The sequence below is a fragment of the Eublepharis macularius genome, chromosome 7, assembly GCF_028583425.1.
Source record: "Eublepharis macularius isolate TG4126 chromosome 7, MPM_Emac_v1.0, whole genome shotgun sequence".
In the NCBI taxonomy this organism is placed as follows: Eukaryota; Metazoa; Chordata; class Lepidosauria; order Squamata; family Eublepharidae; genus Eublepharis; species Eublepharis macularius.
This window is the reverse complement of record NC_072796.1, coordinates 6,115,086-6,141,681: the sequence shown is the minus strand read 5'-3', so window position 1 is coordinate 6,141,681 and position 26,596 is coordinate 6,115,086. Positions and strand designations below refer to the sequence as shown.

The 26,596-nt window shown below is 48.2% G+C and overlaps 1 protein-coding gene across 1 annotated transcript in view; it reads right to left on the bottom strand.

The window, feature by feature from the left end:
* ECSCR (endothelial cell surface expressed chemotaxis and apoptosis regulator) overlaps positions 1-26,596 on the bottom strand; it is a 38,416-nt gene that overhangs the window by 7,531 nt on the left and 4,289 nt on the right. Inside the window, exons 2-4 of the mRNA XM_054985676.1 lie at positions 19,377-19,514; positions 16,912-17,019; positions 7,587-7,685 (exon numbers count right to left, since the gene is read on the bottom strand). Of these exons, the coding sequence (XP_054841651.1) occupies positions 7,587-7,685; positions 16,912-17,019; positions 19,377-19,514 (345 nt within the window). The remainder of the gene's footprint in view (positions 1-7,586; positions 7,686-16,911; positions 17,020-19,376; positions 19,515-26,596) is intronic.

Here is a 26,596-nt window from a genome sequence, read left to right as displayed (position 1 = left end):
ATGCAGCATGTCGCTGTGAGCTGGCCCCAGCTGTGTACATGCGGTGGTGGTGGCAGTGTGAGGCAACTGAGCGGGAGGGCTGGGAGACTGCCTGCTCAGACTGCCCCGTGCTGCCGCCGCCAGCACACACTCCCACCCGGGCACAGCAGCTGCGGGCCAGGCATCTTCCCAGCCCTCACCCTGCCGCCTCCAGATCTGTGGCATGCGCCCCTGCCGACGCCTCAGTGCTCAAGGTGGCTGCCGGACCTGCCTCCATGGATGCACCAGCCTTGGCTACACGAAGCTCCTCTTCTCCTGAGGAGTCCTCACTTTCACTGAGCCCAGACTAACCCATGACACCCTTCCTCTCCCTATTTCCAGTGATCTCAGGAACAGCTCCCCATAAATGATGAGGGTCTATTGTAATTGAGATTTCTGAAATGAATTAGGTAAATGTTACTAATTAGGAGTGAATAATTCAGGTTCGGTATTTGGTTAAAAATACCAAATTTTACCTGATTTGGTGAAATTCGATACTACTGAACTTAAAAGGTATTACTGAATCGGATTCAGTAATATAGAATTTAAGTTTACCAAATTTATTTGGCAAAATTCAGTAAACTTCAGAAATCATGGCTGGGCTGTTCCTTGGTTAAAGAACAGCAAAGAAACACTGCATCTCCTCTTTTTTTTACCAGATGGCAGGGAGGGGGGGGGAGGGAAAGGGGATGAGGCAGAAGAGGAAGGGAAAGGGGGAAGGGAGAGGGGACTGAGTGGCCAAGCCTTGCAAGAGCTCTCCTTCTCTGGCCAATGGGATTCTCAAGAAGGAGAGTGCCTTTTTTAAACTGCCCTGCAAGGAGTTAAATTAGGCAGGCTTGCCTCAGTCAGCCTCCTTTTTGCTCTGGCCTGGAGAATGAGAGATACTGTCTGGCTTGTTGCTGACTGTTGGCTCTCTCTCTGTGGTCTGGCTGGTTTGGACTGTGGCTCAATCCTGCTACCCAATGAGTGGATTTCTGGCTGCTGCTGCCTGTACTGAGACCTGCTGTACCTGGAGAACTTCTGCTGCTGCCTGGTTTGAGAGCCGTAGACTCACTGAGTTTTTTCTCTCTTTGAGGGAAGGGATTGGCGTGGTGTCTGGGCGGGATAGGGTTGGGGGGAAAGGGTAAGTTTTTTTAGCATGCATTCTAAAAACTTTTTTTTGCTGAGAGGGGGCTTTGGTTGGGCTTTTGTGTAGAGGGGTTTTTGGTTTCTGGCTTTTGAATTTGGTTATATTTACCGTTCACTTTGCTGCTTGTTTTTCTGGGGGGGGGGGTCTTTCTGCTATATCCTGTTGTGAGTGATCCTGTTGTGGGTTTTACAGTTCCAGGTAATTTTATTAAATTAATCTCTGTTTTTGCTGGTTGTTCTTTAGTGGGAGTTTGTTTTTCCTTCTTTTTGGTGTTCGGGGTGCTTTCTCTTTATAGTGTTCACTGTTTTTTGCTTGGTGTTTTCTGTTGCCATAAGTTTGGTTTAGTGTTCAATTGTTGGTTCAGGGTTGGTGTTCTTTGGGAGGGTGTTTGCTGGGGTGCTTGGTTCAGTTTAGCTTAAATTACCTAGTGGTGTTTGGATGTACTTTCAGGAGTAGGTCCCATGAAAATTTGGTGGTGGATTTTGCTTGCAAAATGCTATCCTCAGGTCCCCGGATAGCCCCCAGATAGTTTTCCCCATAGGGAATAATGGAACTTGGAGGTGGCTGGTGGCACCTTCTTTGGGAGGCCATAACCCCCCCCCCCGGTCCAATCTTTATGAAACTTGGGGGATAATTAGAGGGCAGGTAGGAGTAGGTCTCCTGCAAATTTGGTGAAATTTGGTCAAAAAATGACCACCCCCATGCCCCTGGGTATACCTGAATTGAGTTTCCCATAGGAAACAATGGCTGAATTTACTCTGTATTACCGAACTGAACTGGATAATGAATTCTGTATTCAGGGAATACCAGTTTTCCCCCCAGTTCATTATTACCTAATCCAAATTTACCAATTTTTTTCCTTTGCACACCCCTACTTCTAATCTATGTTCAGGATTTCCTTTTTAAAAATTTTATTTTTAAATTCTAATCATCCAGTGAAGAATCAGTTGAGAAAGAGCTTCTGGGGGAGGGTGTGTTTCACCCTCCCCCTACTGTTTTTCTGACCTGAATGACACCCCCCCCCCCAAAGCCATGCACGATAAACACACAGAGCCAAACTTTTCTGAATGAGCGGAGAATAATGAACAGAAAGAATCGCGATGTTCCAAAAGGAAAAGGCCCTTGAAAACATCAGAAATGAAAAGAAATGGAGTTAGGGGGATCCAAAGAAGATTTTTTTGAGAACAGGAAAAGTAGCAAAGAGAAAAGGAAAAATGAAAGAAGCATTAATATAGGAAGGAGCCAGAGGTTCAAGCAAAGCAGATGTAATGGGACCATAGGAGAAGGTAGTGGCTTTAGAAGCAACCACAAGGGAGAGTAACACAGAATCTCTCTACACAAGACAAATGACACGAGGATGCTCAAGTGAAGGGAAACGTAATGTTAGCCGGGAAGCTGAGTTTTAAAAGACAGATCGGAAGGCTCTGTGTCATGTCTGCATACCATTCATCCATGCCATCCGTGTATTCTTTGTTCTGTGCATTGGTGTGATCACACTGTATACCTGTATGCTCTCATATCATGCTTATATATTGTAACCATTATATCCATGCCATCTCTGGGCTGCCTGGAAACTAAAGTACTATTGCTGAGCTTGTTATCTCTGAAGCCTGCTTGTTGACCTTGTAGTGTAACTCTTAGCAGGAGACAGAGGGAGTTGAATTCCTTGTAATCTTCTGGCTTTCTCTGCCCAGACAAAACTATTGTGATTCTCATGAGAATTGGGTTGTTCGTGCCTTATTGCTAACTGCCCCAGAGGAGGGGGAGTCCTTCTCCTCATATCATAGTGCATGTGCTTGTATTCTCATTCCTGCCAACCTATTCATCTTTGGATGTGCCTGTGAACTTAATGGATCTCTATAATAAAACCTTTTCAAGCAAGACCCTGGAGTACTTGCTGTGAGAGGTTTGGTGATCTATCTGCCATGGACTGCCATTCCTAGAACTGGGATTCTGTCATTTTCACCTCTCTAGAGCCGGCAAAGATCACTCCTCAGAGGGTCTGTTAATTCCCTTTCACTTCCCTGAAGGCTCTGTCAATTTCACCTCTCCTTTGGGAGGCCAAGAGGAAATAAACCCTCTGAGGACCATCTTTGCTGGTTCTAGAGAGGTGAAATTGACAGAGCCTTCCATTCTTTTAAAACTCGGGTCTCTCTTCACTTGAGCATCCTTGTGTAATTCATCTTGTATAGATAGACTCACAGAAAGGGGAGTAAGAGTAGACGAACTCAGAGAGGGTGGTGACATCACTAGGTATCTGTGCTGACTCTGGGCTGGGAAAATCCTGGAGATTTAGAGGTGGAGCAAGGGGAGGGCAGGGTTTGGGGAGGGGAGCGACTTCAGCAGGGTATGATGCCATAGACCCCACCCTCTGAAGCTGCCATTTTCTTCAGGAGAATTGATCTCTGTAGTCTGGACATCAGCTGTAATTCCAAAAGATTTCCTGGCTCCACCTGGAGGTTGGCAAATTGACCAATCAAAGCTAATACAACGGGCCTTCAGTCTGAATTAGTTTTACCTGACCCAGTGATGATATCACATAGCCAAATTTGATTGGCTATGTAACAACTGTCTTGATCTTGGGGGAGAAAAAAGACATTTAAAGCAAATGGCGCTGCACCGGCAGTTGAATGGGGCTGCCGTTATGCTGTGAAGAAGCATGAAAGAAGACATTTGCTAGGCTTTGAGGGAACATTTCAGACTCCCCAATACCCCCTTTTGTCCCCAAAACATTAGGTTATAATTCTGTAAATGCAGCCCTAGTATAAATCACACTTAGAAAAACACCCTCAAGTACCTGAATAAATTTAGAGATGGAACACAATGTGCAGAAAAACAAGCCTCTTGCAGTTCCAAAAAAGCTTCCTCAGGAAGGAAACGAATCACTTTACCTTGGGGAACTTTGGATGTCAAGGAATTGGCTTTTGACACATGCCAGAGAGTTTTGCAGGAATACATGTTCAGTCACAAATCAGAGCGTTTCTCATTTTCGTTAACACAACAGATAAAATATTTTATTAACTAACCATTGCAAGCACATTCGGAAAACTAGCATTCAAGCTAGAGAGCTTAATCCATCCTGCAATTCATCAAAGACCTAAAGGAGAGTAGGGAGCAGGTAAAGGGAAAATTCAGGAAGGAAGGATATCTCACCTTCCCCTTTATGAAATGCTGGGGAGGGATGCTAAGGGGTTTCCAAGCTGACATCCTTTTATTCAGTGTTAACAGAAAACCCATCCTCCAGTTCCGTATTAAACCTCACTTCACCCAGGTGTTGAAAGAGGAGGGAGGAAATTCCATGTTTTGACCTCTCCAGGGGAAACTTGAACAGGGCAGTTGAAGTCTGTTAGCAGGGGCAGAATGAGACATTAACTCTGGAGTGAGCACCCTCAGTGCTGCTTGGTCCAAACCCAGGTGTAGGCTGGCTAGCTGCCTCCTTTCACACTGCCTCCAACAGGGTCTGGCCCAGGACTTTTTTTCAGCTGGAACGCAGTGGAACGGAGTTCTGGCACCTCTTGAAAATGGTCACATGTCTGGTAGCCCCACCCCCTGATCTCCAGACAGAGGGGAGTTGAGATTGCCGTCCGGCACGGAGGGCAATCTCAACTCCCCTCTGTCTGGTGATCAGGGGGCGGGGCCACCAGCCATGTGACCATTTTCACCAAGGGTGATCTAAATGTTTAAAAACTCCCGGGATTCGGTTTCATTTTCTCGGCCATGTCGGACGCTCCTCTCCGCAGGTCCGGGAGGAAGCGCCCGAGCACTCTGACCGGGCGGCTGATCTGCGAAGATTAGCCCCCAGGACTCCCAGTGAGGGAGGCAGGGTCCGGGACGCTGCGGGAAGAGCCCCCCGAAAACCTATGTGGGGGGTAAATTGCCCGTTTGTCCCTATGGAGGCCGGCAGAAGTGCGCGGTGCCTCGTGTGCTGCCGGGCCATGGAAAACGGCAAAGAGCAGAACTAGGCGGAAGCCTGCAAGTAAGTGAATCCCTTCTGTTATTACAAGCGCACGCGAAGGAGTGGTGGGATCTGAAGCTAAGAAGGCTCGTTCTTCCCCCTCGCTGAGTCTCAGAATTTGGTCGGCGGTCCCCCCCCCTAAAATGGCAGCAAAAAGACAGAGTCCCGCCCTGGGCAAGTCAATCTCGGCTGCCCTGCAGGGGAAGGGAGAGTCGCTCGAAGAACTGGTGCGGAGGTCGGTTATCGAAGCCATAAAACCCTTTGTTGACAAGCTGAACAAAACAGATCAAAGGGTGGGCTTAATTGAGAGCGAAGTGAAAACCATTAAGGAAGCAGCGGGGGGGGCAGAGAAGTCTGCTCAGGAAAGTGCGTCACTTGTGAAGGCTACGAATAAAGAGTTAAAGCTGGTGGAGAACCAGCTGATCGGGCTACAAGTGGAACGAACACAAACAATTTTGCGCCTCCAGAATGTGAAAGAGGAGGAAAATGAGGATTTATGGGGTTTGGTCTCGGAACTACTGGCGACACCCGCGAAGGCAACTAAAGAAGAGGTTAAAAGCGCCATTTTGGAGGTCCGTAGGGCTTCTTCAAAATATGCAACGAAGCGTCAGCTGCCTCGCGAGATCATCATCGATTTCTCATCTAAAAGGATCCGAGACATCATCCTATACAACTCATACAATGCGGATCTGGACTTTTTGGGTAACAAGGTCAAGATACTGAAGGACGTCCCATTTTTAGTTCGGAAAAGACGTTTTAAGTATAAAAAGCTTGCAGCTCTTCTGAGGGAATGTGGAATAAAGTACAAATGGTTATTTTCTGAAGGCATCTGGTTTAGTTACAAAGATCAAGCTTACAAGATATTATCAGAAGATCAACTAAGGGATTTTGAGGATAAAAATCCGGAATTCCAGTGAGACACTAAGCAAGAAGAAAACGAGAAGTCTGAGGGGCGGGGGGAGGAAACGAGCACTGCGGCTGCAGTTGCTCAGAAAGAACTGCGTCCGGGACCCAGGAGGGGGAGGAAAACTTAATTTGAATTTGAATTGTAATTTGCATTTTGTAAGGTCGACCACTCCATCAATATTATACAAAGCTTTAGTTTTTAATAATGGCAGTATGAAGGGAAAGCATTCTGTGTAGTGTAGATGTTATATGTTGTTGTTTGGGGTTTTTTTTTCTCTTTCCCTTGTTTCCCTTCTTTTCCTTTGTATTGTTAGTTAATGTAGTTAATAAAAAGAATAAAAAATGAAAAAAAAATGTTTAAAAACTCCCCCCTTGTTCCAGTTGACTCAAAGTGATGTCATTGGTCCTGGGAGCATGCATGCACTTTGCGCACGCACATCTGGTACCAGGGGCACTACCTCCTGATCTACTGGCAACATGCACACACCTCTTGCTACTCTTCAGGTCCAGGCTGGGTGACCCTTGTCATAATCCTGGTGATGCAGGGACTCAGCTCAGCTGGCCTCCAGCAGCCCACCACGAACTTTCCCATTTAGTTTAAGGGCCAGTCTACCCCGGCTATTAGGAATTAAAGAGGGATGGGAGAAGTACACTTAAGAGACTGATAGTACAATCCTACACAGCGTACAGTGTCAAGTGTCAGAAAAGACAAAAACAGCTGAATTATGGAAAATGCACAGGCCCAAGAATGAAGCAATTCTAGGCCTTGGCTGCTCTCACCATAGGGTTGCCAAACTCCAGGTGGTGGCTGGAGTTCTCCTGGAATTACAACAGGACACAGAGATCTGTTCCCCCAGAGAAAATGGCTGCTTTAGAGGGTAGATTCTATGGCATTATACCCTCTGAGGTTTCTCCACTCCCCAAACTTTGCCCTCTCCAGACTCCATCATGTTGCCCAGGGGATGCTCCCGTGCTATCTGCAGGGCTGGTTCGGCCCATTTTGGGCCCAAATCACCCCCAAACGAAGCGCAAGAAAACACTCTTGCAGCCAGTGCGACAATGTCACTTCTGGAAGTGATGTTGCCGCGCCCCTTTGGAGTGTGCACACCGCACATGTTCCCAGGATGCCTGCCGGTGGTGGGCAACCTCCAAGGGGCTTACCACCTCCTGCCGATTCCTGGTGGGTTGACGGGTGAGGGGGCAGATCCCTGGGAGTTTCCCTGCCACCGGTGGGCACTTGGGATCCTTAGTTGGGACCTGGATGTCCTCACCCCTTCCTGCACACGCTTGCACCTACTCGCTCGCCGATGGCCTCCAGCATTAGTTTGCGAATTGCACTAAGATTGTGGGAAGTAGGAATTGGTTGGTGCTGCGTAAGCAGAAAATTAAGATGGAGAAAAGTTCCTCAGGCAAGCAAGGGAGAGGCAGAGGAAGTAAGCAGAGCCCATGTCACAAATGATGAATTAAGAACCAGGGACATGGCTTAAGAATACAAGGTGAACACGGAACAGTTAAACTGAAATTAACAACACGACTAAAACCGCTATTACCAGCATCATTATGACATGTGTGAAATACCTTCCTCATCTTTGCAGGGGTGACACCTGAATTTTAGGCTGACCACGCTGACCAGGACGATCACAACCACCACTAGAATGACGATGAAGCTGGTGACACCTGGGAACAGGGGGAAGAAAGAACAACCCTTAGTTTACCTTTCTTGGGGTTCTATTCAGCAGGTTGGATACAGTGGGAGGGGTTTCAAACAGAACAGGACTTTCTTGCCTCCCCCATTTTTCTGCAGCCCAAAGAGTCCCCCCAAATGCTGCTTCTGGGGGACAGGGAACCCCCAAGAAAAGCAAGAGTAGTGAACCTGCAGCAGAAGGAAGGGATCAGGAAAAAAACACAGTTAGTGGAAATCTACTGCTGGATACAACCCAATATCTGTTGGAATGTCTGACATGGGCAGTGCAGTCCTAACCCTCACTCCCACGGATGCGGCCAGCCTCCCATGGATCCTCAGCTGCACTCGTTCACTCCTTAAGGACTTTTGGGAGCAAGCGACACTGCCACTGCAAGCCTGGCCAGGTGTGGCAACTGGTGAGGCCTGGCTAGGAGAGAACACTCCAGATGTCCAAGCTGGGGCATCTGGCTTCCCAGCTCTTGTTTACTGTGTCAGACTTGTGGCTAGATAACGTTCTTACTCCAGACTACCTTCTGCAATTAGACAACAGTCCATTGTTTCCAAAAGGCTTTTACTGAAGAATTAGTTCATTATAGTCCACTAGCCTGAACACAAGGTCCAGGATGGTACATGTGCATTGTTACCAATGACAAGCAAAGCATGAGATACAGAGTAACAGATCACAGCAGGCCCATCCTCCCCCCGCAGTTCTCAAAACAACCCCTTTGAAGACGGAAGAGCGAGAAGCTCCCAAGGCCGGTTCTTGGTGGAACGTCGGTAGCCAAAACAATCCATTTCTGCAAGATAGCTTCCTGGGAACCTTGGCACCTGGAAGAGAGAGCACTTACACACTGAAAGGATTAAAATGGAGTCAGTAAAGCAAAGGCATACATGAAAGCAGTCTGAACCTGACATTCTGCCCCCTCTAAGATGCCCCCCCTCCAGGTTTATGTGGGTAGCGGGAGTGGAAAGCCTTAACCAACCTAGGGGCACGAACGTGCACAGAGTTCACCCATTCATCAAATCCAGAATCAAAGTCCTTCCATCTAATGAGATAAAATAACTGGTTTCTTTGTATTTTAGAGTCTAGTATTTGTTGTACTTCATAGTGGGTTTGATCATCGATCAGAGTGGGGATTGGAGGGGCACGGGTGTGCCATTGGTTAGCCGGAGGAGCTTTCTTTAACAGACTTACATGAAAGGTATCATGTACATGACGAAGATTCTTTGGCAGATTTAAAGCAACAGTCACTTTGTTGATTACTTTGCGAACAGGAAATGGACCTAAAAATTTTAACGCTAGCTTACGGCTGGTTTGGGTTGTTTTCAGATTCTTTGTGGAGAGATAGACCAGATCACCCGGCTGTAATTCCCATTCCGCCGCGCGGTGGCGGTCAGCGTATTTTTTGTAATCCTGTTTGGCTTTGATGAGGTGTTTCTTGATCTGTGTCCACTGTTGGGCGGCTTCCCCCCACCATTCGGTGACATCGTTGGAGGCTGTAGCGGGGGGAGGAAGCGCCTCGAATGGAAAGGGCTTGAAGTGAAAACCATAGACGATTTTGAAGGGAGTTTCCCCTGTAGAGGCGTGCACGCTGTTATTATACGAGAATTCCGCCAGGGGAAGTAAATCAAACCAATTATCCTGTTGGAAATTAATATAACAGCGCAGGAATTGTTCTAATATCTGATTTGTTTTTTCTGATTGCCCGTCCGTTTCTGGGTGGTGGCTTGAACTCAGACCCTGTTCAATGCCCAGTAGTTGTAAAAGCTCCCGCCAGAAGTTGGCAACGAACTGTCCGCCGCGATCCGAGATCACCTTGGATGGAAAAGAATGTATTTTTACAAAATTCCTTAAAAAGATGTCCGCTAATTTTCTAGCCGAAGGAATAGTAGTACAAGGTATAAAATGAGCTTGCTTGGAGAACAAATCGACTACGACCAAAATACAATTGTGTCCCTTGGAGGGGGGCAAGTCCGTGATAAAGTCCATGGAAATTATTTCCCACGGTCGGCTTGGCGTTTCTAGGGGTTGTAAGAGTCCCGGAGGTTTTCCTTTTCGGGATTTGGCGCTGAGGCAGATGGGACAAGACGCTACATATTGTGAAATGTCTTTGCGCATGCCCGGCCACCAAAATTGGCGCTGTACCAAATGAAGAGTTTTTAAGTACCCATAATGTCCCGCTGTGGGAGCATCGTGACAGCGTTGTAACACTTCTTTTCTCAAGCTTTTGGGTACATAGAAGCGATCCCCCCAGAGCCATTCCCCCTGGTTGGATTGTTGCAGTCTGTTTTTGGGCACATCCTCCCCCTCCTTTTCCACTTCAGTTTTCAACTTTTCTCTCCACCCTTGGTCAGTATGAGGGAAGTGGGTGGTGCGGCTGCGCGTTGTCACCACGCCCCCTAATTGCGTAGGTGAGAAGACTGTGTCTATCATCTCCTCCCTTTTGCTTTTGTGCTGGGGCATGCGTGATAGAGCGTCCGCCAAGAAATTAGTTTTCCCAGGGAGGAAGTTCAATGTGAAATCGAATTTGGAGAAAAACTCCGCCCATCTCAGTTGTTTGGCGTTTAGCCGGCGAGGGCTGCGCAAGGCTTCTAAATTTTTATGATCCGTCCAGACTTCGAACGGATGGCGGGCTCCTTCTAACCAATGTCTCCAGGTAGTGAGAGCCGCTTTTACAGCGAAAGCTTCTTTTTCCCATACATTCCAATTCCTCTCCGCTTCTGAAAACTTTCTGGAAAGGAAGGCGCAGGGTTTGAGTTTTTCATCCGCCCCCCGCTGTAGTAGTACACCCCCAATTGCCGTATCGCTAGCATCGACCTGTACTATGAACGGGCGACTTTCATCGGGGTGTTGTAGGACGGGTTCTGATACAAACTGCGTTTTTAGGTGGTCGAACGCCATTTGGCATTCCGCAGTCCAAGCCAATTTCGCACTTGGTTTTTTGGCTTGGTCCCCCTTATCTTTGGTTTTTAACAGTTCCGTTAGGGGGAGTGTGATTTGGGCGAAATTTACAATAAACTCTCTATAGAAGTTGGCAAAGCCTAAGAAAGATTGTAATTCCTTGCGGGTTGTGGGGGTTTGCCACTGGAGTACTGCTTGTATTTTACTGGGATCCATCTTCAAACCCTCCCGGGAGATACAATAGCCCAAGTAAGTAAGTTCCGTCTTGTGAAATTCACATTTAGAGAGTTTAATAGGTAACTGATTATTCATGAGGGTGGTTAAGACTTTCTTTACCAATTCTACGTGTTCCTCTTCAGTTTCTGAATAAATTAACACATCATCCAGATACACCACTACACCTTTATAGAGGAATTCATGCAGTACTTCATTAATCATGGACATGAAAACTGAGGGGGCTCCGGCCAAGCCGAAAGGCATAACTAAGTATTCAAATTGGCCGAGTGATGTGTTGAAGGCCGTTTTCCATTCATCCCCCTCTCGAATACGAACATGAAAGTAAGCATCTTTTAAATCTAATTTCGTAAAGATCTTACCTTGAGCCACGACGTTAACTAGATCCCTTATGAGCGGAATGGGGTAGGCATTGCTGGAAGAGACCGCATTAAGACCTCGGAAGTCCGTGCATAATCTCAAGCCCCCGTCTTTCTTTTTTACAAAAAGTACTGGTGCTGCATGGGGACTGTTAGCTGGTCGGATAAATCCTCTTTGCAGGTTGAGGTCGATGAAGTTGCGGAGCTCCTCTCTTTCGATGGGACTCATAGGGTATAGGCGGCCTTTGGGCAGCGAGGCGCCTGGCAAAATTTCTACGGCACAGTCTGTCCTCCTGTGAGGAGGCAACGAGTTGGCTTCTTCTTCTGTGAAGGCTTGTGTGTACGCCCTGTATTGCTTGGGTATTAGATTGATTTCTTCCTGGGAGAGGAGAGCCGGTTCGGTTGTGGTAGGATCCTTTCCCCAATTTTGATCCCACCGATGACTTTTGCAGGACTCATGGGTGAAGGTGATGCTTCCCTCTGCCCAGTTGATGTAAGGGTTATGATCGCATAACCATCGGCTTCCCAGGATCAAAGGGTACTTCGCGGTGGCACTAATAACAAAAGATCTTTTTTCCCAATGTCGCCCCAGGCCTGTAATGACTGGCATGGTTTCTGTAGTTACTGGATTCATGTTAGTGCCATCCATTTGTTCGAAAATGACCGGTATGTCTAATTCTTTGACAGGGAGCACTAGTCCGTTTACCAAGGCTGGCGCAATAATGTCTCTAGAGCAGCCCGAATCAATGAGGGCTTGTACCCGGATGTGCATCTTTTTGTCTGAATTTACTAAAGTCACTGGTATGAAGAGTATGGACCCGTACGGTCGGTTCAAAACTGGAACTGACTGAGGTTTGATCTGTCGGTTGGGTCCTTTCACGACAGATCCATTTCGTTTCCCGAGGAGGGGCTTTCGGGAGTCTCCCCTCCCGCCAACGCCGTCGGGTCATATTCCATAACTTCTTCCAATTCTAGCCCCCTCTCGGGGGGGTTTCTTCTCGGCGCTCCCCTACCTCTTGCCGTTCTGGGGGCTGGGGTAGGGCGCGTTGGCGCCGGGTAAGTCGCGGGGGCTGGGCGTCTGAGTTGGAGCGGAGTTCTTTGCACAGGCCGATAAGGACATTGCGCTGCAAAATGACCACTCTGTCCACACTGCAAACACAATCCTTGTTGCCATCAGCATCTCTCGCTCCACGGATAGCATAGCCAGCCCCTCGGCTCCCTCGAGCAGGAGTGGAGGATCGTCTTTGACCCGGAGGTTGTTGGTGTTGCTCCACCAAACGAACTTCCATTAGACGGTTTTCTACTTCACAGGTTAATTGTATCCATCCTAACAGCATAGGAGGGTTATCTTGCATTAAAGCTCTGTCTAGTAATCTAGGGTTTAAACCCTGTTTGAACATGATTATTTTGGTGGACTCCTCACACCTTGGGCATTTGGCAGCAAGTTGTCGGAATTTGGCGGCATAGTCTCTAGCCGACATGTTGCCTTGCCTGATAGCCTGCAATTCTGTCCGGGCTCTGGTTTCTTCTAAGGGATCCTCATATTGAGCTCGGATTGCGTCTACCAGCCCTTGGAGGGTATCTAACTCGGGGGCCCCCACGTTATACAGTCCTACATACCAGTCAGCTGCTTTGCCTTGAAGACGCGACCCCAGATGTTCGATTTGACTAGCTTCACTTCCGAAAAGATGTCCCCAACGATTAAAGAATTGCACTACTTGCACTAGAAAAAATCCCAATTTGGAAGGGTCCCCATCGAACGTAGCATCCAACTTGACCCAACCCATCGGGAGATCGTGTCGCGGAACCGGTGCCGGCATTGGATAGACATCGAGCGGTTCGAGGGGTTGTCGCGGGGCCGGGGCCGGCATTGGATAGACGTCTAACGGGCCGAGGGGTCGCGGAGCTGGCGGCATCTGTGGTCTCTGTGGTAGAGGTTGTTGCGGGTGCAGTCGCGGCTGGCGCAGTGGAGGTACTCCCGGACGCGGCTGGGGAAACAGTCCTCTCGGTATAGGTTGCGTTGGCCGCGTTGGTGCTGGGGCCGTTGCCCCTCTCGGCCGCGGCTGATGAGGGGCCGGTCGTAATGGTTGGGGATGGAGTGGTAGCGGATGAAGCGGAGGCGTATCACCTCGCGGCCCCGGGGTTGGTCCCGCTTGCGTTGTAGGTGGAGGGGCTACCGGCTGATCAGCTTGCGTCGTGGTTGGAGGGAGAATTGGACCCCCCGGCAGTATCGGTTCCCCTCCGCCGTTGGTGGGACGGGGCTCCCCCGGTTGCGGTCCGTCACCCCCTCCACTGGTTCCGTCGTCAACTGGTCCGACCGGCTGGTCAGGCTGGGAATCATCTGGGCATGAATCATCTGGAACGGGTCCTTCTCCGGGGACCTCTTCCTCATCCCCCGTCTCTGGTGGCTGTTGCGGCCAGGGTTGGATCGGACCCCCCGGCCGAGGCAGGAGCGTTTGAAGATTGGCCAGACTCTGGCTGATGTCTGGCCATCCAGCGGGCCGCTCACGACCGCCGTCCCCCGCGACTAGCACCGACAGCAAGTGGACGGCACTGGCTAAACTTTCTTCCATATTTATGAGTCTGTTTTCCAAAAGCTGTACTCTCCCCATGGTTTCCTCACCCTCAGCAGCTTCGGCCGTCTGCGAGGTTTGCCCAGTTTCAGTCCGCGGCCCCGTGGTGAGCGTTTGCTGCCAAGGCAAGGGTGCCTCGTCTCCTCGCTCCTCTTGGGACCTCGCGGCTAAAACTCCTTTTGTCAGGCCGGTGATTGCCGATATACCTGAGTCAATGGCTAACGTTCTGCTCTGCAGTTGCACCCACTGGTGCTCACTTACGTCTTGTTGCCCCGACCACGGGGTGACTTCCGCATAATCCCAACTCAAGGTGCCACGGCGGGACGCATCCCACTCCGATTGTTCGGTCGTTCTATTCCAGTAAATCCAAGATTGATCACCGGCTTGTTCAGGGATGGATTCCAGGCTACGCCGACTATCCAGCTGTAAGTGCGTGAACATCGTACTGGCCCTCCTATCCCTGGTTTCCCTTGGTCGCGCACCCCACTGTGTCGGGGTACGCAGCGATAGCAGTGGGAGAGCCGTGGCCCGAGACTGCGTATCCGCCCTGCTTGGAGCAAGGGTATAGATCGTTGTAACCGAGGAGTTATCCTCCCTCGGTGCAGGTACTTGAGTGTCCGAGCCTTGAGAGCCGGGAGAGGCATACGGGTCAAACAAAGGATCCCTGACAGGGACAGCTTTGGAGTCCGTCTGATCCGGCTTAGGCATTGGAAAATGGGATTGGTAACAAAATGTCAGACTTGTGGCTAGATAACGTTCTTACTCAAGACTACCTTCTGCAATTAGACAACAGTCCATTGTTTCCAAAAGGCTTTTACTGAAGAATTAGTTCATTATAGTCCACTAGCCTGAACACAAGGTCCAGGATGGTACATGTGCATTGTTACCAATGACAAGCAAAGCATGAGATACAGAGTAACAGATCACAGCAGGCCCATCCTCCCCCCGCAGTTCTCAAAACAACCCCTTTGAAGACGGAAGAGCGAGAAGCTCCCAAGGCCGGTTCTTGGTGGAACGTCGGTAGCCAAAACAATCCATTTCTGCAAGATAGCTTCCTGGGAACCTTGGCACCTGGAAGAGAGAGCACTTACACACTGAAAGGATTAAAATGGAGTCAGTAAAGCAAAGGCATACATGAAAGCAGTCTGAACCTGACATACTGGTCAGTGCATCCACACCACCCCCTGAGCTGAGACTGTAGAGGACCTGTATGGGAACTTGAACAGTCAGACATTCTGGACTTAGCTCCCTCTTGTCTGTGAGTGTGAAGTGCTCACTAAATCTCACAAAATGCCCCCTTTGTGCTTTCCCAGCTACTGTGTGCCTGCTCTCCTGCCTCCACATGGCAGAGGACTCCCAGACAGACCCTTGTGTCACATCCCTACTTGCCTGAGTTCATGGGCACCCTGGCTAGAGCTTATGAAGGTGTGGGGGGTGCTGTGATTGGGCTCCTAGGAAGGGGTTCAGCCGCCATGGGGGCACAAGTGAATTGGTTGCGGCTGTAGTCAGCATCCTATGCTCCTTCAGGCTGTTTGGGCGGGGCTGAGCCTGGGGGTAGGATAGCAGCTTTTGCTGCAATGTAGGAGCCTATGGACTATGCCACCTTTTTCATGGCTTAACTGTCAGCCTCTGCAGGGGGCGTTCCTAAGCCCGATAGGGCTTAGGGAGCAGTCTAACTCACACCCAGCCTCATGACCTGTCCCCCCACTGGCACAACGAGTTACGCCCTGATTCTGCCAGAGCCCAACCACAGCAGCCGAGTGCTGGTGGGGAGGCCGGGTGGAGTGGCACTTTCTCATCCACAAGTCATGATGAGCTTCAAGACAGGCTCAGTTGCTTTCTAAAACATAATGGATTGGATCTAGCAGATCCATTCAGCTAATGGATGTGCTTTTCTTCAGCAGAAGGAAGGAGTATTACCCAGTGCGCGCCAGTCTTCTGAGCAGCTTCTGTTAGGAGATGGTTCCTTCCACTGGAGGAAAGAGCCTCTGCTAGCAGAGTTGATTCATGTGGGGTGTCCTCCATGCCCCTGAATGGGCAGAGGCAGTAACTTTGCTAACAGCCAGGAACTGCAGGGACACAGATGACCAATAGGCTAAAATCATCAAAGAAATATCCAACGAGATATGTGCCCACTTGGTTTTGTAGAACGGATCTGAGTAATTGTCAAAGGTCACATGCATATAGCTACTTGCAATGCCTTAATTATGCACCATGCTCACCACTGCAAAACAGAGGCAGCAATATAATTCATACATAAGAATAAAAAAGGCCGGGCTGGATCAGACCTGAGGGCTGCTGATTGGGCCCCTTTGTCCAGCCCGTTGTGTCTGAGAGGCCCAAAAGTTGTACATGAACCTTTCCCTGTTGTTTCTTCTCTAACAACGGGTATATGAAGAAGTCAGCTATGGCTCACAAAAGCTCCTACCGTACCACAAATTTAGTCAGCCTTATAGGTGTTCGTGGACTCTTGCTCTTTTCAACTGGAATTTTGTTGAACGGATTGGAACCATCCAGGGCTTTTTTTCAGGGGGAATGCGGGGGAGCAGAGTTCCGGAACCTCTTGAAAATGGTCACGTGGCTGGTGGCCCCGCCCCTGATCTCCAGACAGAGGGGAGTTGAGATTGCCCTCCGCGGCTGTGGCGCGGAGGGCAATCTCAACTCCCCTTTGTCTGGAGATCAGGGGGCGGGGCCACCAGCCACGTGACCATTTTCTCCGAGGGCAACCCACTGAGTTCCACCACCTCTTTCCCCGGAAAAAAAGCCCTGGAACCATCATATATGCCTCATCCTTCCAGTTGCTGCTGCTATTTTCTTCATTGACCCAACTGTCATATATTCAGCACTGCTGCCTGTTTGGGGCACTTAGCTGTAAGCAAATGCCATATTTCATTAAGAGTGGAAAATCAAGGATATTCTTGGCATTGGGAAGAGATAGAGGTTCCAGTTCTTGGGTCTAACCTCTCCCTAGCAATTGCACTGGATCAGGTGCATGTGAACTTGCTTGTTTTAAAGCATAGATAACAAACTTTTCAAAAACTGGAATTGATTTCCTCCCACCCCTGCAACCTTTCGTATCAGAGCTCTTCCATACAGTCACAGCTTTCCCCCTAAATTATGACACCATCTTCCTGATGTCCCAGCTGCTTACCAGCTGCCGCCATTGTGAGAGCTGATTTATCTTCTGTCGGGGTAGGGCTCATGAAAAAATCTTCTGTGTTTGTAATCTGGAGTCCTTTTGTTGAAGTCGCTGATGTACCTGTGGAAATTTGGAGGAGGGGGATTTAGAGAGGAGCAGAGGGGAACCTCTAGATGTTGAACCAAGAGGGATGGAATTCAAGTAAGACATTTGACTAAGACACCTATGGATGGGGGCCTGTAGATCTCCCATAAGTACAACTGGTCTCCAGACTGCAGAAATCTGTTGCCCTGGGAGAAATGGCAGCTTCAGAGAGTGTACTTTATGGCATCATACCCCATTGGGCTCCCTCCTGTTACCTAACCCTAAACCATGCCCTCCCCGGGCTCCATCCCCAAATCTCCAGGAATTTCCCAACCTGGAGTTGCCAGCCTTGTCCAAAACTCTTGTGACTTCCCTTGCATAGTATCTGCAGTAATTAGATGTTTCAAAGTGATACCATTCACATTCTCTACATCCTGAAACCATGATCTTCTGTATCATTTATCATGTGATGCCCCAAAGGTCTAAATATTGTGGCTTTGTTTGCATGTGCCTTCATGTGCAGAATTCAGCTTCCTGGGAACCATTTTTTGCACCCCAAAAACAACAACAAAATTAATTTATTTGATGTAGTGGTTGGGTTGTCAACCTCTAGGTGGGGCCTGGAGTCCTGCTCTCCAGACTACAGAGATCAGTTCCCCCTGGAGGAAACAGCAACTTCAGACTACAGATTTTGAGGTATCATATCTTCACTGACTTCCCTCTTTCCCCCAAACTCCACTTACCCCAAGCGCTGACCTTAGATCTCCAGGAATTTTTAGGGTTTCCAGACTGGTCTAGCAAACAGTGGGAGACCTGAGAGGTGGGCACATGGGGGGGGGTGGCTGTCAGCAATGGTGTGACATCACTTAAAGGAAAAAACCTGGAAGAAACACTAAGCCTTTCTAGGAATCACCAAAAAATTTATAGTAAAACCATAGGAATTTCAATAATTCCTAGAAAGAAAACCTCTCTAGAAATTGCCAAAAACTCTATGGCTTTACCACAGAATTTCTGCTGATTTCTATAGAGGCATGATGTCAGTTCTGAGTTTTCCTGGAACTGACATCTTGACATAGGCCCATTCAGGGCTTTTTTTCTGGGAAAAGAGGTGGTGGAACTCAGTGGGTTGCCCTCGGAGAAAATTGTCACATGGCTGGTGGCCCCACCCCCTGATCTCCAGACAGAGGGAAGTTTAGATTGCTCTTCGCACCACTCAGCAGCGCGGAGGGCAATCTCAACTCCCCTCTGTCTGGAGATCAGGGGGCAGGGCCACCAGCCATGTGACCATTTTCAAGACGTTCCGGAACTCCGTTCCCCCACGTTCCCCCTGAAAAAAAGCCCTGGGCCCATTACCCATCTTAAAACTTTAATTCTAATCAAACCTGGGGAGGGCAGGACTAGGGGCTAGGAGGGATCCTCATCTGGGTATAATGTCATAGAGTCCACCCTCCAAAGGACCAATTTTCTCCAGGGGAACAGATCTCTCTAGTTTGGAGATCAGTTGTAATTCTGTGAACTCTCCAGGCTCCACATGGAGGTTGACAAGCCTAAATTCTAGAAGAACAAGTTAAAGGCCAGACCCTGCTTCCCTTCTATTGTTAACGATTACTGAGAAGATAAAGGAAAATGGTCCAGGACAGCTGATTGCTATCAGCAATTTTACACCGCTAGCTAAATAATTCGGGTTCCTGGACAGACACTCTCTGGTGTCTTCCAGCCTGCCTGCCTGCTTCACAAGCTGCCTGTGCTTCCTTTATGGGCTAACGACTCCTAGGATCTCCTGTGCGCTTCCATCTTTCTTAAGACCCAACCTTGTCTGCACCAGCACTTCTTTCAAGCGACAGATTGTGAAGGGTTTGGCATTCTGCTTCCTTAGCAGACTGAAGGAATATCCACATTTATGTTTAAAAAGTAATCCAGCTGCTTCCAAGGATACAATATATGCAAATAGAAACCTTTTCATGTTAAGTCAGTGGCTGTTTTCACACTTCTTACTGGCCACGGAACATCGTGCCAAGCTCCCGGAATGACAGTGTCTCCCTGGTGCGTTCTCGCATGAAATTGCGCCAGGAAGACGCTGTCGTTCCAGGAGCTTGGCACGATGTTCCGTGGCCAGTAAGCAGTGTGAAAACAGCCTCTGCCAGGTTTTAGGATACGAGCATCATGAACCGTGGTCATGTTGAAACAAATGGGTTCTTGAGTCATGCCACATTTTCACTGGAAACAAATACTGGCTTTTTAAGGGCATGAAGCCGTCAAAATTAAATACTTTTAATTTTTTTCCCATTAAGAAAGAGTTAAGCTATCTTAACTAAATGAGATTGAAAGTATTTGATTGTGCTTGGATCGTATCCAAAACAAGAATTTTGCACTCAAAACATTCTGCTCCTTACCATATACATTTGCTGTTGGTGATGAGTTTAACTTTCCGCCATGTTGGCCAAGGGACAGCTGCTCTCTTCCGGCAGTCTGATGGAAAGAACTCAGGTCTGGCAGAGCCGTATAGACTGCGTCTGGTTTATTGGACTCATCTGTGGAATAAGACAGGACTTTTTAGTGGCCTCTATTCACACCAAACCTTTTCAGAGACCGTGTTTTCTAGTAATTCTAGAGCTTCTGAGTTGGTTGCAGTGAAAATAAAATAAACAAGGAGTATTGAGGCACTGTAAAGAATAACGTGTGCACACATTTATTTATTCATTTCAATCAGTCAGTCAGTCAATTTGTTTATTTCGGTCACAGACAGAACACAGACAAGAAATTACACTACCCTAAAATATGATTAAAAAATGTAAAACAATATACAATTTAAAATGTGATACCGGTATGCATTAAAAATTAAAAAGTTATATACAGACTAGAAACAAAGCCCGTTGTGGGAAAAAATACAATGGGCTCTAGAAAGGGGAGAGCGGGCAGTCAGGCATTCCCTCCTCCTCCATCACTGATCCCGGGAGGTGAAGCTGGGGGGTGAGCATTGCCACCTGATCCAGACCTGATCTCAGCAACATGAAGGGGTGGTCTTTGCTACCTGCTGCACATCTGATACAGGCTGGGTAAAGGGGGGCAGGCATTGCCACCTGCCCCACTCCTGATCCCAGCCGAGTGAAGGGAAAACGGGCATTGCCTTCTGCTCTGCGCCTGATTATGGCTGGGTGAAGGGGGGCAGGAATTGCTGCCTGATCCTGATCCCAGCTGGGTGAAGTGGGGGTGGGCATTGCCATCTGTTCCCTGCTGGGTGAAGGGAGGAGCGAGCACTACCTCCTGCTCCTTGCCTGATCCCGACAGGTGAAGGCAGGAAGTGGGCTTTGCTACATGCTCCGCTCCTGATCCCAACTGGGTGAAGGGGGTGTGGGCATTGCCACCTTCTCTGCTCCTGATTCTGGCAGGTTGAAGGGGGGCTGCCTGCTTGGTTCCTGATTCCAACAGGGTGAAGATGGGGTGGGCATTGCCGCCTGCTCCGTGCCTTATTCCAGAAGGCTGAAGGAGGCGGGCATCGCGAACTTCTCCAATTCTTGTCCCAGCTGGGAAGGGAATTGCCTCCTGCTCTGTGCCTGATCCCACCCAGGTGAATGCACTGGGCGGGCATTGGCACCTGCCAATGCCTGATACCAGCTGGGTGAAGGAGGTGGGCATTGTCATCTGCTCTGCTTCTGATCCCACCTGGGAAAAGGGGGGTGGGCATTGCCACCTCCTCCGCTCCTAACCCCAACTGCGTTAAGGCAGACAGATGGCATAGCCACCTTCTCCACTCCTGATCCCAGCTGGGTGAAGGGGGGTGGGCATTGCCACCTGCTTTGCTCCTAATACCAGTTGGGTTAAGGCAGGGGGCCAGCATTGCCTCCTGCTCCAGTCCCAATACCAGCTGCCTGAAGGGGGTGGCCATTGCCACCTGCTCTGGTACTAATACCAGCTGGGTTAAGGCAGGGGCGGGCATTACCACCTGCTCTGCTCCTGATCCCAGCTGGCTGAAGGGGGTGGATGGGCATTGCCACCTGCTCCACTCCTAATATCAGCTGGGTTAAGGTGGGGAGTGGGCATTGCCACCTGCTCCGCACCTAATATCAGCTGGATTAAGGCACGGGTTAAGGCTCCGCTCCTGTTCCATGCCTGGGCTTCCCACCGCAGCATGTTTTCTGGAGCGATATGGTGAGTTACCTTGGCTTTCCTCTGTGGCAGCGCCCTCTGGTGGTGCACCAGGGTATAAAGTGAGTTCTCTGAAACATGCTTACTCAATTATATAGCAAGATAAATAATTCTAAATAAGTAGATACAATAGTTATGGCAGCATTATCCTATAAAATTATGCCATCTAGTTTGTATCTTCCATTGGCAGTGCTTACTACTGACACTGCTACTATTTGATGTCTTCTGTCTTCAGTTCTATTAAAACGATCCAGGATCCAAATTCAGATCGGCATATACAGTAAGATACAACAAGCCCATTAATTCTAAATTTAAGCATGTCTAAGAATTTAATACATGTATTAAAATGTATAAAATCATTAAAATCTAATTAAAGTTTCTTAGAAGAAGAAATAATATTCTGTTTGATTACACTAGCCAGCGCACAGAATAAGACAGGATTTTTAGTGGCCTATATTCACAGCAAACCTTTTCAGAGACCATTTTTTTCTAGTAATTCCAGAGCTTCCTGAGTTGGTTGCAGTGAAAATAAAATAAACAGAAGTATTGTGGCACTGTAAAGAATAACACATGCACACTTTTATTTATTTATAATATCTGTGAAATCTGTAAACAGTATTTTATTCTAGCAGAATGGGCTGTGAATTGGGAATAGGAGAGGAGCCATGGCTCAGTGAAAGAGCACCTGCTCGGCACTCAGAAGCACAAGGGTGGTGGTGCCTGTGCTTAAAATGGCTTTTGCCACTGCTGGGTGACCTAATACTAGTGCTTCTGTTTGTGCAGTGGGCAGGAGTCATGGCTCCTTGGTAGAGCCTCTGCTTGGCATGCAGAAGGTCCCAAGTTCAATCCTCAGCATCTCCAGTTAAGGGATCCGATACTATGTGATGTGATGTGACGGGCCTCTGCCTAAGTCCCTAGAGAGCTGCTGCCAGTCTGAGTAGACAAGACTGACTTTTGACAGACCCGTATAAGGCACATCATGAGTTCAGGTAAGGATAGTCAGGTGCAGGGTGTCTTCTCTAGCCACTCACAGGAATGCAAAGTCCATTTTAACTCTGTAAATTTGAATATGTTTACACACTGATATGTTTCGTAAATTGATTGTAAGATAATTAGTTAAATAAAGATAACTGGTAGAATGGAGAGTCCAGTAGCACCTTTAAGACTAACCAGCTTTATTGTAGCATAAGCTCTCTTTGTCAGATGCATCTAATGATATATAAGTAAAAGGTAATGACAAAATAGAGGAAATAAGGACTTTTTATTTTCTAAGATAAAAAGCAGAAATACGTTTGAGTTCCCAATATTATTTTAACACTCTTAAATAGAGATTGGCATGAACCAGGAAAAAAATGAGCTGTGTGGTTTGTGGTTTGTCGCATTTCACGAACTTTTACGAACTTGCCCCAGTTCGTGAACCGGTTCGTTTGGTTCATGAAAGCGTCACTTCCAGGGCAGCAGAAGGTCACTTCTGGGGCTGCAGAAAGCCCCCCCCGGTTGCCTAGGAAACTGATTGATCGGTGCCAGGCTGTCTGCAGTGATGAACCAAAAAATGAACCGGCCTAAAAGTTTGTGGCAGTTTGTCAGAAACGGGCTCTGACGAACCGCTGGTTCGTGAACCACAAACTATCCTAGTTTGACAAATTTTTGTTTGTAATTCTGTTTGTGCCCACCTCTACTCTTAAAGGTTATAATAATTAGTTGTGTTAAGGAATCAGCGTTGTTATTGTTAAGAAAAGGTAATGATAAGATAGGGGTAATAATGGAATAATGTGTTTTTTATTTTTTTAAGACAAGGAATAGAAATAGGTTTTAATTCTGCACGTGTTGTTTATTTGAAAATATATACACTAAACAGTTTTAATTATTGTTCTAACACCTTTAAAGGTTATGATTTTGTACTCTGTACTTTAATAACCCTTGTAGCACACAGCTTTATATTTGTTTTTCTTTTCTCCTTCATTTATCCCTCTTTATTCTGTATTCCCTTTTTGTTATAATAAAATAAAATATTTTTTAAAAAGAAAAACTGGCAAAAAAAGTGCTGTGTGTGTGGGGGGGGGGGGGGGACTCCTCAAAAGCTCCCAGGAATACCAAGCCATGAGTTGAAGACCACTAGCCTAAAATTCTTGTCCTCAATATTTATACCAGGGCTTTTTTCAGCTGGAATGCGGTGGAACGGAGTTCCGGCACCTCTTGAAAATGGTCACATGGCTGGTGGCCCCGCCCCCTGATCTCCAGACAGAGGGGGCCAAGCAGCCCGGAGGGCAATCTCAACTCCCCTCTGTCTGGAGATCAGGGGGTGGAGCCACCAGCCATGTGACCATTTTCTCCAAGGGCAACCCACTGAGTTCCACCACCTCTTTCTCCCCCCACAAAAGCCCTGTTTATACCCCCCCCTTCTCTCATAGAGGCTCAATGGCATACAGAATGCTTGGCATACAGAAGTCCCCAGATTCAATCCTCGACATCTCCAGCTAGAAAGACCAGATGAGAAGTGACGTGAAAGACCTCAGCCTGAGGCTCTGGAAAGCCTCTGCTGGTCTGAGTGTGATGGACCAAGGCATCTTCATTTGCTCTTGTGTTTATGTTCAGAGGTGTTCATGGACCATGGCCATTAGTGGTCCACCCAAGCTTCTGTGGGAATCTAATCTTGTCAGTTTTAGGGTGTTGTTGTAAGTCTCCTGTTTACTTTTTCTAGTAATTTCCTATCAATGTTTTTGAGCTTCCCTAACATCTCCTTGCTACAAGGAGTCTTGAGACTATGACGGTATGGTTACATCAGAGTAGCCTGAAATTGAATCCCCTGAAGACAGAGGTGTCTGGGACGTGGGGCAATCGAGCTGGGGACTCGGCTCCCAGCCCTCGATGGGGTACAATTGAAACCTTCGCTGATGGTGGTGAGCCTGGGTGTGACCTTGGATGCCACACTTTCAATGGAGGCCCAGGTCACGACCGTTGCCAGGTCTGCCTTTTTTCATCTTCGACAGGCCAGGCAACTGGCGCCCTATCTTTCGCCCCGGGACCTGGCCACAGTAAACCATGTAATGGTCACCTCCAGGCTAGACTACTGCAACTCACTCTATGCTGGGCTGCCCTTGGGCCTGACCTGGAAGTTACAGTTGATCCAGAATGCGGTGGCACGCATCCTTACCGGAATGTCAATCCAAGCGCACATTCATCCTGTGCTGTGCCAGCTGCAGTGGAGTTCCGGATCTGGTTCAAGGTGTTAACCTTGGTGTTTAAAGCTCTTCACGGACTGGGACCTGCATACCTGCGGGACCGCCTCTTCCATTACGTCCCCTGCAGGGCATTGCGCTCTGCAGACAAGCAACTCCTGGTGGTCCCCGGTCTGAAGGACATCAGTCCGGCCTCAACCAGGGCCAGGGCTTTTTCTGCTCTGGCCCTGGCCTGGTGGAATGCTCTCCCATTGGAGATCCAGGCCCTGCAGGACCTGTTACACAGGGCCTGTAAAACAGAGATGTTCTGCTGGGCCTTCGGCTGAGTGCCAGCGTGTGTCCCCCTTCTTCCATCAAAGACCACCACTTTTTCTGGGGCTGCCCATATCCTATGCCCATATATGGACTCCCAAATATTTATTTAAATAGCCTGCATCTGGACTATTTTAATGACTTTTAAAGATTATTATTGATTTTATGGTTTTGATTGATTCACTGTTTTATGAAGGTTGTTAGCCTCCCTGAGCCCATTTGTGGGGAGGGCGGGGTATAAATCAAATCAAATAAAGAAATAAATAAAATTTCAGCAAGGCTGAGTGTCTGTGGTGTAATGGGCATGATCTAAGCTGAGCTGCTCAATAGCAGCAGTTAGCAGGAAATGAGCAGCAAGGACAGAGTCTCCAGTGGTGGAGGCAGGACTTCAGGCAGTCATAATTCAGGCACTTCAACCAGGGGACAATATACTTACTTTGCTTTCCCCTGACATATTTTTCAAAAGTGGAGTAGCCTTGGAGGCTGCCATTGTGAGTGGAGGAAGGACACAAAAGGAAAGAGTTGCTTAATCTTTTCCCTACCTGCTGTTTTCCCATTCAAAACTACCCATCCCAAACTCCTTTTATCTTCACTGATACGGGAATCCCATATCTTTTCCACTGTAAATGGGTATATATGTGCTGGGAACCAATAAGACCCCTGCACCATTATGGGTTGGAAAAATGGCATGGGGGGAGAGGCAGGAGGCCCTCTCCACACACCAGGGTGGTACTGACTAGAATCAGGTCCCCATGGTTTTGACATGTAGAAGCCATTCTACATGTCCCTGGGGCAAGCAGGGATGCTGTCTCATCGATGTTGGCATTGATGTTGGCCTTCAGAAAGCCAGCAGCCATTGGAGGCTCGATTTAGACTCTTCTCCTCAAAGATCTACTTTTTCAGTTCCAGAGTCAGTCTCACAATGTGCCCATCTCCAATTAACAGAAGTAGAACATAGTAAAACACACAATTTACCCATTTAAAAGCATTCAGGATTGACTGCCTCTCAGCTTGCCCAATCAGGTAATCAATCACCTGCAATGTGTTAGTTACAGTTACAAAGTTACAGTTGATCCAGAATGTGGCGGCACGCATCCTTACAGGAATGCCAATCCGAGCGCACATTCATCCTGTGCTGTGCCAGCTACACTGGTTCCCAGTGGAGTTCCGGATCCGGTTCAAGTTGTTAACCTTGGTGTTTAAAGCCCTTCACGGTCTGGGACCTGCATACCTGCGGGACCGCCTCTTCCATTACGTCCCCTGCAGGGTGTTGCGCTCTGCAGACAAGCAACTCCTGGTGGTCCCCGGCCTGAAGGACATCTGTCTGGCCTCAACCAGGGCCAGGGCTTTTTCTGCCCTGGCCCCGGCCTGGTGGAACGCTCTCCTGCTGGAGATCCGGGCCCTGCGGGACCTCTTACAGTTTCGCAGGGCCTGTAAAACAGAGGTGTTCCGCCGAGCCTTCGGCTGAGTGCCAGCAGGTGTCCTCCTTCTTCCATCTAAGACCACCACTTCTTCTGGGGCTGCCCTCGGCCATCTGCTATGCCCGTATACGGACTCCCAATATTTGTCTAAATAGCCTGCTCCCAGAATATTTTAATTATTTTTTAAAAATTATTGTTCATTTTATGTTTTTGTGATTTCAATGTATTTTTTAATGTTGTTAGCCGCCCTGAGCCCATTTGTGGGGAGGGCAGGGTATAAATCGAATAAAATAATAAATAAATAAATAAATAAATAAATCCTTGTGTTTCTATTACAGAATGTTAGCTTCTAAACAACTTTGGTTTCTGTGCTCCGTGTGCCCCAGATACTATATACTGTAAGAAAGAGAGATGATGAATCCCAAAGAGCCCTGTCGTGCTTTCCTATGGCCTCAGCATAACAAAAGAGAGAGAGGATCCTTGGAAGATCTTGTTCCAAATCCCTTCAGCCAGGGAACTGAGAGCACTGACAGCGTTTAGGCCCAAAGTCAGCCA